At 44.2% G+C, this 14,668-nt stretch overlaps 1 protein-coding gene across 1 annotated transcript in view; it reads right to left on the reverse strand.

Moving 5' to 3' along the window:
* Positions 1-4,451: 4,451 nt before the first annotated feature.
* The window catches only part of LOC138663185 (oocyte zinc finger protein XlCOF8.4-like), a 43,729-nt gene continuing 33,512 nt past the window's right edge, over positions 4,452-14,668 (reverse strand). The window contains exon 7 of the mRNA XM_069749337.1: positions 4,452-8,317. Coding sequence (XP_069605438.1) covers positions 7,557-8,317 — 761 coding nt within the window. The 3' untranslated portion in view covers positions 4,452-7,556. The remainder of the gene's footprint in view (positions 8,318-14,668) is intronic.

Genomic DNA, 14,668 nt, shown 5'->3' on the forward strand with positions numbered 1-14,668 from the left:
TCCATGACGTCCTCCGGCGCAGGCATTCTTTGTCTGCCCTGTTGAGGGGAGAGTAAAATACTGCAGTGTGCAGTCGTTGGGCCTCTCTGACCTTTCCGCAGTACTTTGCTCTGCCCTCAACAGGGCAGACAAAGTACGCCTGTGCCGGAGCCGCGGCGTGAAGACCAGAAGAGGACATCATGGAATGAAGATAGGAGGCACCGGCCGGACCTGAGACACCCATCGGACCGGACCGCAGCGGGACCGCCCATGGGTGAGTATAATCTAACCTCTTTTTCTCCTCTTTCAGGATACATCGGGTGCTTATCTACAGCATTACAGAATGAGCTTACCTCACCATCGATTTTGGGGGTGACAGATTCCCTTTAACTTTAGAGAGTTGATACAACCTCTATCACCTTACTTTGTCTGTGCTCAGATGCACTCACTTCCCCTTTTCTTTGCTCTACTGGTGTATCCAAAATCATGCATCACATAGCACGGTCACAGATACAGCTCAGATCCTAAAAGTTTATATGCTGCAGCTAAACTTATCTCCGAGTACAAAAACAGGAACCACAGCAACAGGCAGAAGTGATTTATTTACAAGGAATGTTGTCCTGCTAACAAGTGGGAAAGTGGACAAAATTTGTTTTGTTACAACTCTATATTCAAAGAGACTGCAATTCACATAACAAACCTGAACAGACGTCCAGGAGATTCGAAGCCCTCTTTATTATTCTGTGACACGTACAAGCTGTTCTGCTAACCGACAACTGCCAATCTCACAGGGCACTCAGATGCTGGTTCACTGGCTACGGGAATCTGTGATATCCCTCTAAGTTATTACCATCCGTGCCTAGAAATCTGGGAATGCCTCTCCCTCCGATGCATGGGAATCTTTAATAACTTATTGAGAGACAGCTTCCTGTGTCAGTTTCCCAGCAACCTTAAGGAAAACAGTCACTGTTCCAACTATCTACTGGATCTACACAAATATAAACACATAAAACATGGCATGCAGCAGACACTTTGGCTTATATCCCAGGGTTTGCTTAAGGGTGTGGACTTTTTAAACTACCTAGGAATGCAGTGGTGACTACACCTGACCGGCAAGAGGTATAGACCCAGGATGGGCACAGGGAAAATTCAGGCAAGATGACAGAATTTTCTTACCTTACTATGGAGCTGCAGTCTCAGTCGCGAGGCCGACACCCCCATGTCTCCAATCAGCAGGGTCTCCGTGTGTTTCGTCCAGCCCCACGTTCAGGCATCAGATGTGAAGGAATTTTGGTTAGGATAAATCTATCCCGTGTGTGCCGCGGTCATCCAAAATTAGGCTAAGTATTTGAGTGCTCAAGAATGACACTGTACACCAAGGTGAAAGAAGAACATTCCACCAACACTGATGCTTCATTCTACATACATGTTTTTTATAGTTGCATATAGAAAGGGGAGGTTAGTTAATCATATCGTCAATCTTTTCTGTTATTTGTTATCTGAATACATGGAAGATTGTGGTTAAGGCATAGCAACTGGCTGAATAAGCAACTAAAGTGTAACTGTCGCCTTTTCCTGCAATTAGGATAACAGTTGAGACATCAGCTCGGGACATCTGATGTTCAGTTCCTCTTTATGTCTGCAAAGTCCCAAGACGCTGTCTGGTTTGCGGCGGCCATTTTAAGCAATTGATTATAGTGTATATACTAGCTGTTAGTATATATGCAAGTGAAATCTATGTTTTATATATATTTCCATCAAAGGGATAAATCGGCCATATAGCTGTGCTCGTTTAGCAACTCCTTTCCCCTATAAAATCTGGGCTCGATTACCAAGTCCTTGTCTGAGTTAGCAATTGCTGCAATACATAGGATTGGGAGAAGTTGGTTTTGAGAAGGAGTTTATTAGTCACTGTTGGTGATTCCTTACCCTTCCCTGTTTTTCTTTCTTCCCCCTCCTTACACACCCTGGGGAATACCTCTGTTATATGTGAGTGTATATTTTATGTGTATGTAGTTTTCAGTTTAGCCTTGTCTTTGTTACCCTGTCGGGTTGGTGTACTGTGGTGCACAGTAGTGATGCCTCTTCACTGGATGGGGGAAGGGGACAGATGAAGGGCTAATTTAGGAGATAGATGCCGGGACCTCTGCCCTTGCCCTTCAACATCCCAGGTAACAGGGGGAGCTAGGGCTCCCCCTAGTGTTAGAGCCAGGAAAGGTGCCTCTGGTCCCAGGTTACTAGCCAGTCGAATCGTGACAGTCATGCTAGAGTATGTCACTACAATAAAAGAGACTCTCTGATGTTTACTTCAGCCACGGAGTAAAAACGTCCTGCAACCAGCACTTGTTGACCCACATAAGATTTGGTACCATCATTGCATATCAAGTTGGGCCTAATGAATTACTTTCTAAAGGCAATGCATAAAAATGTAAAAGCATTCAAGTATCCCATTGATACATTTTTAAGATTAAGTGAAGCAAAAAATAAAGGAAGGAGTATTTACTGGACCTCAGATTCATAAGCTTCTTAAGGATAAGGAGTTTCTAAGATCATTGCAGGGCAAGGAAAAAGGTGCATGAATAGTGAGTCGCCTGCCAGGGCGGTGGGGTACCCGGTACTGGGTCCGGTGTTCACAGGGGGATGTCACAGTGGCGACCCGATCTGTGGCCCTGGGCGCTGTGGTGCGGTGACCGGTGTTGCAGCCAGGGGGTGCTGTGTGTGTGCTGCAGGATGCGCTTGGATGTATAACTGTGGTGGTGAGAGAAAGTCCGGCAGGATTATAAATGGCCGGTATGTGTGTCGCAGAGGACACTGCGCCGTCAGTCTGAAGTTATGTTGGGTTCTGGGACCTGTAGCCCCACAAGTAATTGTGTAGTTCTAATGGGAGATTGGCAGGGCTAGTTATGAGAGATGGGAGGGTCAAACTAGCCACACACACCCACACAGGGGAGTGGTTACAGGTATGTAATGTGACCAGGGTGTGGGTCACAAGGTTCCTGTGTGTGGATCTGAATTGTCCAAGTGCAAGGCCCTGGAAGCCTGTGTTGGAAGTCCTGGGGAATAGGATTCCTGAATAGGCCATGGTTGGGTTTTGGCACTGAGTAGGCGGTCAGTGTTGGAGTCTCCTGGCAATGGAGATGTCCTGGAAGCACTGGAGAGACTGTGAGTCCTACAATAGCCTGTGTGTTGGATTGTCCTGAAGTGGGCTGGAGTCATGGAAGCACTGCTGAGGCTATGGACTGAATGCTCAAGGTGTTGGATTGTCCTGGTATTGGCTGGAGTCCTGCAAGCACCAGGTAAGAGTGTGAGTCTTGGAATGGTCAGGGTGTTGGATTGTCCTGGGATGGACTGGAGTCGTAAATCACCTGGTAAGACCATGGACTGGAGGCCTGTGTGTTGGAAGTGCCTGTGACTGGACTTCCTGAAAGCATACGGAGAGGCTGCATCTACAGAGCCTGTGTTGGCTACTGGGTTGGGGAAGCTACAGTTCTTACTGTGGGTCTGGACTATCCTAGGTGCCCTGCTCACAAGGACGGTGATCCCAGTGAGGCAGTTTCCCCTGTGTGAACTAGCACTGGCATGGGTCAGTGTGTGAGCTCCTGAGAGGTAACCCCTGGTATGGGGAAAGAACTGTAATGTACGGCAGAGAAGCTTATCTGCCATTGGAACAGACTGTCGAGGATAATGTGTTCCGTTGATATATAATATGAACGAAAAGAACTGTGCGCTAACATATGACAGTTGCTGAACTGTGCAGTCACTTGGTGACTGGAGAGATAAGGCATGACTATTGAATGCTTTGTAAAGCCACACATGTTAAAGTAACAGACTATGTGTAAACTGGTGATGTACAACCTGACTTACGGCGCGGTTTATGACAATTAATAAACCAAAATGGACTGATTTGTGTGAGATATCGTGCCTGAGTGCTTGAATCCCGTGCCAAGCGAGTGTCCCCCAAAACACTCAGGTAGTGTATCACCACAGCGCCCATGAAATGGGGGAAATTGAATATTGGTTCATGCAGCTTTACATGAACATCCGAGCCTTACACTATGGCTGGTCCGAATAACTATAGCATTTGTTACCATCCACCTCTCGTGTCTCCCCTTTTCCTCATAGTTTGTAAGCTTGCGAGCAGGGCCCTCATTCCTCCTGGTATCTGTTTTGAACTGTATTTCTGTTATGCTGTAAGGTCTATTGTCTGTGCAAGTCCCCTCTATAATTTGTAAAGCGCTGCGGAATATGTTGGCGCTATATAAATAAAAATTATTATTAATATTATAAAGTTTATGTTCGTGACGCCACCTGTGGTATTTGGTCAGTGGGGACCAATGCTGCTTTAAGAGGTCCTCTGGGGTGATGTTATGGCAGCTAGATGGTATAACTTTGGACAGGTGAAGTATATCCCCAGGGCTCCCAGTGTGTAGATGGCAGATGGTGAGTGGTGCAGTAAAGAACGGGGACACAGGTTTGCAGTCTCTTTACCTGGTTTACTGAAGACTTCAGGCAGCCACAGTCCAGGGCACCAGATCACAGGGCAGGCAGGGTCCGGCCAGCTTGGAAGCGAATCCAGAGTCCCCTTTACCAGGTGGAGTTAAAAGACTTCCTCAAAGCTCGGTGGTGTTGTAGTCCCTTACTGCCTATGGCTTCAGATAAGGTCCTCACTGTTCTTCTCTGTCCCCATATAGGATAGGACATAAATCCGTATGACAGGTGAATCGAGCCTTTTTACAGGGACTCTATCATGCCCCGGGCTCTATAAGTGTCACTGTGTCTCCTGGGTATTAAGGCGGACAGGTAACTTGCAGTTCAGCTGTCCTGCCAGTCTCTGCTGTAAGTCGTAGAGTCCCTTACAACCTCGGTATTCCGGCTACCGGCAATCTGCGCTTCAGAAAGAGGCAGCCTGCTCGTATCTGGTCTCCCCTGATATCACTCTCCTGTGCTTCTCTCTCCCCATCACGCTCACTGAGCGATGTCCTTTCCTTCTGTATTATCTCCTTTCCAGGAGCTGTAGCAATTGTGGCTACATGGCTCCTCATACGTTCTCCTGCCTCAGACTTCTCCAGTCTGCTGTCCGGCACTAACTAACTCACTCTTTCCCTCCAAACCACAATATATATATATACAGTATAGGAGAGTCACCTAGGAATAGGATCAAAAGCTCCCCCTTGTGGCCTGGAGTGTGAACATGTTGTGTGCATTGTGATTACCTGGTGAAGGATATCCTTCATCGCTTCCAAACGTAACATCACTCTCCCCGTGAGGAAAGCAATGCCACTGTGACGACCAGGACACTGGGGCTCCACAATAGCATACACATTAGTGGTAACTAAATTTTTTGGGAAACTTAAGAGAAGATAACTATGAAGAGTTGGTGAAAAATCTCATCAAAACATATAAGGATCTTGGCTGTAACATGTCCTTCAAGAATAATTTTTTACATTCGCATCTTGACTTTTTTCCACCAAACTGTGGAGCAGTGAGTGACAAGCACGGTTAGAGATTTCACCAAAATTTTGCGACTTTGGAGAAAAGATAGCAAGGAAAATGGAATCCATCACTGCTTGCAGATTACTCTTGGACAATTGTAAGAGATGATCCAATGCAGAAGTACAAGAGACGAGCAAAAAAGAGTTGTCAATGAATAAGGAGCAAATGTTGTAGTGCAATTTCTGTAACTGTATTTTACAAAATTGCTTAGGCAGGTTTTAGTTATTTGAATTTTTGCCAAGTTTCCTCTAAATAATTATCAGGAAAATGGCACAACCAAATATTCTGCATCTTTATATTTGCAAAAATAATAATGTTTCAAAGTACTGAAACTTTTATGCATTAATAATATGTAGCATTGACAGGAAAACTCTTTGATGTCACAGAAACAAGAGCCAACTAAAAATTTTCATTAGAAACAAGAATTTAGATATTGCTACACACGCTATTCTTACCTATAGGACATCTAGGGAAAGGGATACATGTGCAAAGACAAATATATATAATTGTTGCACAAGACAAAAAAAACACCCCTGGTGGTGTATTACTAATGATATTAAAATGAAAATGAAAAATCTTCTCTGCGCTATATAGTGTGAATAATTGCTGAATTTAGTCTTATAAGATATCATCCACACTAATCCCCATTAATTGTGCAAATGCCTACTTGATAAATTGAATGGTTAGTAACACATAGCAATATTGTATCAAAAAATTACAATAAAGGATATATTCAAAACAACAAACACATATAGTTAAACATCATACACCATGCAAGGAAAATTCGTTATCCAATAGCCGTAGTTGATCAAGTCAATACCACGGTTGGCAGGCACAGTTCTTATTTACTAAGATCAATTGTTAATGGAGTTGTCCATATAATTTTCCTTGATTTTAGTTAAACCCTTTGTAGGGACAATTCTTTAATAGTTATTAGCCACAGCTGGCAGACACAGTTCAATAGTCATGCACAGTTTTGATTCTCCATGTTGCCTTAGCCACAGGACAACAAAATAATGTAGCATTTAATCTTGTGTCAGTTCTATGCAGCACGAATTATAAAGTCATGTGTCAGTGGCTTTATATTGATACTTGCAAATAATGAACCATGGTGTTAAACTTGTAACACAAGTAGAAATCCTTGTGGGAAATAACTTACATCTACATTTCCACTGGTATAGGGAAGATACTCGCACGAGCTGTTGGAAATAAGTCTCAAAAGTTCGCTGCAGCAAATCTCAAAGCAGGGAGCCCCAGTCGGTGACTCACCAGATGTGGTTTGTGCCACGTGTAGGAGTAGTCGGCGTGTAACATCACTCGTTGCTTGTGTATGGAGGTCCAAAGGGTCGTACTTTCTCTTACACTTTACGGAGATACTGCTGTCTCCTTTATCAGAGGGTATTGCCCACATTCTGAACATGAAAATGGCTTCTCCTATATGTGAGTTCTCTGATGTTTGATAAGACCACTTTTATTTGTACACCATTTCCCACATTCTGAACATGAAAATGGCTTCTCCCCTGTGTGCATTCTGTGATGTTTAACAAGAGATGCTTTCTCTGTAAAACATTTCCCACATTCTGAACATGTAAATGGCTTCTCCTCTGTGTGAGTTCTCTGATGTGTCACAAAACCTTATTTCTTGTTAAAACATTTCCCACATTCTGAACATGAAAATGGCTTCTCTCCTGTGTGAGATCTCTTATGTTTAGCAAGAGTTGGTTTCTCTGTAAGGCTAGGTTCACACTGCGTTAACAGCAGCCTGTTCCGCACATACGTTAACGGGCTGCTGTTAACGCAAGTGCCGACTTGTCACATCGCTAGCGCAGATAGGGCATCTGCTAGCTCTATCTGCGCTAACAGTGACGGACCCGGAAACGCTGCAGCCCGTATTCCAGGGTCCGTCAATCAATGACGGCACATGGCTAGCGCACGCCCATTGTGGATGCGTCTGACATAGGAAATTATGGCGGCGTTAACGAACTACGTTACACTGCGTTATGCCGCGGTGTAACGTAGTCTGTCTAACTGATGCCACTAGCGCAATATGAACCCAGCCTAAAACATTTCCCACATTCTGAACATTAAAATAGCTTCTCCCCTGTGTGAGATCTCTTATGTTTAGCAAGAGTTGCTTTCTCTGTAAAACATTTCCCACATTCTGAACATGAAAATCGCTTTTCCCTTGTGTGAGTTCTCTGATGTGTGATAAGACTCCTTTTACTTGTAAAACACTTTCCACATTCTGAACATGAAAATGGCTTCTCCCCTGTGTGAGTTCTCTGATGTCTAACAAAACCTGATTTCTGGGTAAAACATTTCCCACATTCTGAACATGAAAATGGTTTCTCCCCTGTGTGAGTCATCTGATGTCTAACAAAATCTGATTTCTGGGTAAAACATTTCCCACATTCTGAACATGGAAAAGGCTGCTCCCCTGTGTGACTTTTCTGGTGTCTAACAAGTTTTGATTTCTGGCTAAAACATTTTCCACACATGGAACAAGAAAATCTTTTCTCTGCTTTGTGAATTTTTTTATGCTTAAGAGCACAGTTTTCAAGGGGAAAACTACTTCCACATTCTGAATGCGAAACCAGCTTTTTTGCTTTAGGAGCAATTAGTTTTTTAATACTTATTTTGTGACTTTGATTTTCCTTAGTAGTCGGTAATGAATCAGAAGACAAGACCTGTTTCATAGTATCAGATGACAGATCTTTGCTGTGAAGGGATGATGGTATATCTGGAGTAATGGCATTCACTTCAATTGTATCCTGTGGGATATTAAGATCATCTGATTGAAAAACTGAAGATGTCAGCTGTCCCTCTGATCTCCTGGTACAGTCATCTGTCAAGAAAAAAAAACAATTATTATTTTTTAATGAAATATCCTTGAATTTAATATTTTTCTACTTAAAATGTTTGTACAAATGGCAACTTATGTAAAAATATTTAATTATTCACTAAGACAATGACAGTTCACAGTCTAATAAAAAAAACCTTATAGGATAAACCAGTGGATCGTGGTGTTCAACTGTTTGTTTGATGGGAAACTGCCACTCTTAAAAACGATTTGGCTTATGATAGATAGCATACCAAAGGGGCTGTCAGCATACAAATCTGTATCTGTAGATATAGGTGATAAAGTCACCCTGACTGAATGGGATACTAGGTTGAAAACCTTTCCTTTATCATTGAGAAAAGGAAAAAACAATTGATGGATACTAAGAATAAGATATCTAAACTATATGCAAATTAAGACCATATATAATCATCCCGAAATTATGAATCTATCCAGAAATATTAAAATTAGAATACAAAGCAAGGAAGAAGAAATTGTCCAAAAAAGACATCGGTAATTGGATGGGATGTAATACTAGGATGCTGGAGGACAGATATAGTTTTTCAAACCTTAGATGAAATTGAAGGCAGTCCATCTGCTACTGCGATATCAGAGGAAATGTTCTCTATCCAGTTAACATCAGACGTTGAGAATATACACCATCTCCGTTGCCACTCCCCAGAATCATAGTTCTATCAATTCAGAATTGGATAATCCCCTCTCCACCCACATGAGACCCTGTCATCATCAGAATCCTCTTAGTATAAAGGTATGGGGAATAAGACATGTCCTTTTGGGCCCTAGAAAGGGCGACTTGGATAAAATGTTGCTACCACTGGAGACAAATTGCATTTTTCGCTTTAATAGAAGACGCCCTACGGCTATAAACTGCCTTCCTTTGAAAATATACGGACTTTATTTGAGTATATATGTCCTTTGTAGATTAAGTGTACCCTGTAAAGGGGAAAACCACTTTCATGAAAATCATTAATATTTAAATAGTACAGGAAATTGATATTTGGCCTGAGTCCCAGTAAAAGATCTAACCATATGAAGCTAATGGCTACCTCTTGTAGGATGGCCAGACTTACATTATATAAGATCCTCCCAGTTTAAATAATACTGAGTAGTAAAATGCTTTCCATAAGGTCCGACCGGTAACCTTCTCTAAACCACATATAATGCAGAACACCGGCACTCTAAATGTATGGACTGTGCCCACATGAGGTACAGTAGGACTCTATGTAAATATCTAAAATTATTATCTTATCCTTTTCTTGTTCCACCTAAGTTTGCGAATCAATAATGATAGATAAATAAACCCCCAGTGGATATATAAAATAGCTTTTAAAAAATCTACTGCAAAAGGTGAGAAAGGCTTGAGAAAGGTTCACTTCACTGGACCGAAACGTCGCTGTCATGGGCTAAATAAAATAGCCCTTTTTTCACTTATAATGGTGTTCTGCTCCTGCTTTTTGGATTCCTGCATTGGAGGTTTGGTCTATGCCTTTGGGAGCTTTTTGCACACCGACTCTTTATTTGCTTGCTGTGCTGCTCTGTTTTTTTGCATATAATGCAGGAGATATATATATATATATATATATAAGTTGTGTTGGGACCTGATTAGTACCTTATAATGATGATCATAGTATATTATATTGAGCCCCAAACATCTTCTTATTCACAACCACTCAGGTTGAATCTGATGTAAGGAAGGTGTGCGGTATAGAATACATTGGACCCCCCTGGTGGAGACACAGTTCATGGTATTGAAGGCAGATGGGCTTACTGAAAGCCGACGAGCTGGAAGGCTGTTATGATGAGTTTTCTGAAGCGCAAATGGATTGAACACTCTATAGGAAAATGGAGAGAGAGAGGAGGCACCGAAGAAGAGGTCTGGCTCTCCTCACGATACATTAGACTCAAGATATCATCTTATAAACTTGGTCCTCGCTACCTCGGTCCTTTTGAGATTCTGAGTCGAGTCAACGATGCCGCTTACAAGCTGAAGCTGCCTGCCTCGCTCCGTATTCCCAATACCTTTCATGTGTCTCTGCTCAAACCCGTTATCCTTAACCGCTTCCACCCTTCTTCCTGTTCCTCTCCTCAATCTGTCCGTGCCAATAACATTTTTGAGGTGAGGGATATTTTAGCCATGAAAAAGGTTCGTGGGAGAGATTTTTTTCTTGATTGGAAGGGTTTCGGTCCTGAAGAGAGGTCGTGGGAACCGTTAGAAAATATCAATGCACCTCGTCTTCTAAACAAATGTCTCTCTAGTTTGGGAGGAGGAGGTCATAAGGAGGGGGGTACTGTTAGCATCGCTGCTCCTACTCGCCTCCGTCGCTCCACCTCTGGGTCCCGGCGCACTCGTCCTGCTTTTTCAGTGGCTGCTCTTCCTGCTCGTTCCTGCCGCTCAGCTCCACGATCCTGGCGCGCTGTTCTCTGTGCTACTTCAGTGGCGCCTGCTCCTTCTGCTTCCGGGTCCCGGCATGCTTGTCTCCATGGTGCTCCTTCCCTGCTTCCTGCCTCTGGCTCTACTGCAAGGATTCGTCTTCTGCGCAGGCGTCCTGGCTTCTCTAGAGTGCGCACGCGCTACAATTCCTCTGCTATAGGATACCAGGTCCCGGTGATCCCCTACAGCCAATCCGGGTGAGGTATTTAGTATTTCAAGCTGTCTCCCCTGCATGGGGGCTCCTGATTGTCATTAGCTGTCTGCTTGTGTCTCTGGCCCCTCTGTTCTCAGTGTCTGGCATCCTCGTGCTTTTCACTTCGTCCATCGCTAACCTGTGTCCGTGCTCTACCCGGACTCATCTTAGCATCTCCTACCGTCCGTTTTCCGTTCTTTAATCCCTTCCTCCCTCCTTCTGAGGCGTCCCTCTCGGTATTAGCTACTGTAGTCTGGTGACCTCTGGGTCTGCTCCTGACGGTCCCTGTATAGGGGTCGGTCTCACTACGTCAGCTCGCCCAGGGGTAGGTCTTTTCCACGGTCCAGAGGATCCAGTCTAGCCACACCTCCTTGGTAGCATCACAGTTTTGTTGCAATTATTCTTTTTGGTGGACAATCCAATAAACCTCTACATTTTTTATAAGAAACATTGTGACATTTTCTTTAGAGTATCGCATCTGGTAAAGATTTCTTAATAAATAAATATACAAAATAAGTATTTTTAACATTTCGGCGAGCTCAGCTAAATCTGTTGTGCAAGTTGTCAGGAATTCCACTATGATACTTCAAGTCACAAGGATCAGACAAAACCTATGAGTGAGGACTAAGCCAGATGGATTGACAAGTATCAGAAGCACTCCTAGTGCCAGACATACTGAAGATAGACGTGCTGATGACCAGAGCCCAGCATTGTCCAACAAAGGAACTACAAGCTGAGATACTTCAAGGTAAGAAAAATAGATGTAATTACTTCTTTATCTAAGCAAAGTAGACTGAGATGTATGTCTGTAGACAAGTCTAACTTAGAAGTTTTATGGCTCCGCTTATATGCAGAATGTGAAATGGAAAATCTAAAAAAGAGAAAGAGAGAAATTGAAACATATTTTACAGTTGCTTGACGTATTTCACAAGTTTGTGTCAGAAAAATCCAAAAATGATTGTGCAGAAATAGTGTCAGAGGAAAGTAATGATGTTCCAGAGATTGATTGTAATATGTGGAGAAACAGTTACAAGATGTCAGACACATGTTTGTAACAGTCACTCAAGGTGACCTTATGTCCAAAGAAATGGAAAAAGATGGAGGAAACATAGGTGGAGATTTAGCAGCTGACGTAGATGATGTATGAGGAACAGACGTCCAAAGAGCACTAAAAACAGATGACAACTCAGAGGCCCAACTCCAAATTAAAGTTTGGAAAAATTTGTTGAAATGATGCAAAATCATTCCTGCATACGATAACAAAATCCATGTGTGTAGAAATTCAGAGCTATTTGAGAGTTTTGCTGACAAGTTTGATTTAAATAATGAGGAGAAGAATCGGTTGTTTAAAATGTGGCTTCCTGTAACTTTTTCCAGAAGGTTAACATTAAAAATGTCTTGTGATAATGAGTCACATGAAAATTTAAATGATAAAGGCAGATTAAAAAAAACGGATTACTTCCCGGTAATGCCCTTTTAATGAGCCACGACAGCACCCACTTTGAGAGAGGGGCCCGCCCATAGGAACAGGAAACCTACAGAGACAAAAGGGCGGTCCCCCTCTCCTCCTCAGTTGTTTTTCAGAGTACGAGAGGAACCATCGTTGTTAGATTAGTATATCTCCGTAATTTTTAGTACATCTTATTATATCTATATTCACCCATGAGAATATCTTGTATCAATAACTATTAGGGTGGGAAGTGACAGGGTGCTGTCGTGGCTCATTAAAAGGGCATTACCGGTAGGTAATACGGCTTTTTACCCTTCGCCACGACAGCACCCACTTTGAGAGATTTTCAGAGAACCTTCACCTGGGTGGGATTACCGTACTAAGGACGGCTCTCTCGAATGCCAAGTCAGATGCAGAAGACAGATCAAGTCTATAATGTCTATAGAAAGTTGAAGGCAACAACCAGGTTGCGGATTTACATATGAGCTCGATGGAGATGTCTTTATTCTCCGCCCACGAGGATGACACAGCCCGAGCTGAATGTGCTTTCACTCCCTCTGGAGGATCTTTGCCTTTTGACAAGTATGCAAGATGAATAGCCTCTCTGATCCAACGGGACAAGGTAGCTTTCGTGACACCGTGGCCCTTTTGGTGACCCTGAAAAGATACAAACAGAGCCCTACTCTGTCTGCAGGACTGGGTTCTCTCTATGTAGCTTAGGACTGCTCTTTTTATGTCCAACATATGTAGCTTCTCTTCCTCTGGATTTAGTGGATTATCATAAAAGGAAGGCAGGAACATTTCCTGAGATCTATGGTACTTTGTCGCTACTTTAGGGAGATATGATGGATCTGGTTTGAGAACCACCCTGTCCTGATATGTCATTAACCCCTTCCCGACCCATGACGCCACGTAGGCGTCATGAAAGTCGGTGCCAATCCGACCCATGACGCCTATGTGGCGTCATGGAAAGATCGCGTCCCTGCAGATTGGGTGAAAGGGTTAACTCCCATTTCACCCGATCTGCAGGGACAGGGGGAGTGGTAGTTTAGCCCAGGGGGGGGTGGCTTCACCCCCCCGTGGCTACGATCGCTCTGATTGGCTGTTGAAAGTGAAACTGCCAATCAGAGCGATTTGTAATATTTCACCTATTATAACGGGTGAAATATTACAATCCAGCCATGGCCGATGCTGCAATATCATCGGCCATGGCTGGAAATACTAATGTGCCCCCACCCCACCGATCGCCCCCCCAGCCCTCCGATCTGCCCGGTACACTGCCCCGCTCCCCTCCGTCCTGTGCTCCGCTCCCCCCCCGTGCTCTTGTCCGCTCACCCCCGTGCTCCAATCACCCCCCCCCCGTGCTCCAATCACCCCCCCGCACTCCGATCCACCCCCCCGCACTCCGATCCACCCCCCGTGCTCCGTTCCACTCCCCCCGTACTCCGTTCCACCCCTCCCGCGTTCCGATCCACCCCCCCATGCTCCGATTTCCCCCCCCCCCCGTGCTCCCCCCCACCCCATCATACTTACCGATCCTGCCGGGGTCTGTCCGTCTTCTCCCTGGGCGCCGCCATCTTCCAAAATGGCGGGCGCATTCGCAGTGCGCCCGCCGAATCTGCCGGCCGGCAGATTCGTTAAAAGTGCATTTTGATCACTGAGATATAATCTATCCCAGTGATCAAAATAAAAAAAATGATAAATGAACCCCCCCCCTTTTGTCACCCCCATAGGTAGGGACGATAAAAAAAATATAGAATTTTTTTTTTTCCACTAATGTTAGAGTAGGGTTAGGGCTAGGGCTAGGGTTAGGGCTAGAGCTAGGGTTAGGGTTTTGGTATGTGCACACGTATTCTGGTCCTCTGCGGATTTTTCCGCTGCGGATTTGATAAATCCGCAGTGCTAAACCTCTGTGGATTTATGGCGGATTTACCATGTTTTTTCTGCGCATTTCACTGCGGTTTTACAACTGCGGTTTTCTATTGGAGCAGTTGTAAAACCGCTGCGCTGCGGAATCCGCAGAAAGAAGAGACATGCTGCGGAATGTAAACCGCTGCGTTTCCGTGCAGTTTTTCTGCAGCATGTGTACAGCGATTTTTGTTTCCCATAGGTTTACATTGAACTGTAAACTCATGGGAAACTGCTGTGGATCCGCAGCGTTTTCCGCAGCGTGTGCACATACCTTTAGAATTAGGCCATGTGCACACGGTGCGGATTTGGCTGCAGATCCGCAGCGGATTGGCCGCTGCGGATTCGCAGCAG

Source organism: Ranitomeya imitator, chromosome 2 (assembly GCF_032444005.1).
Source record: "Ranitomeya imitator isolate aRanImi1 chromosome 2, aRanImi1.pri, whole genome shotgun sequence".
Taxonomy (NCBI): domain Eukaryota; kingdom Metazoa; phylum Chordata; class Amphibia; order Anura; family Dendrobatidae; genus Ranitomeya; species Ranitomeya imitator.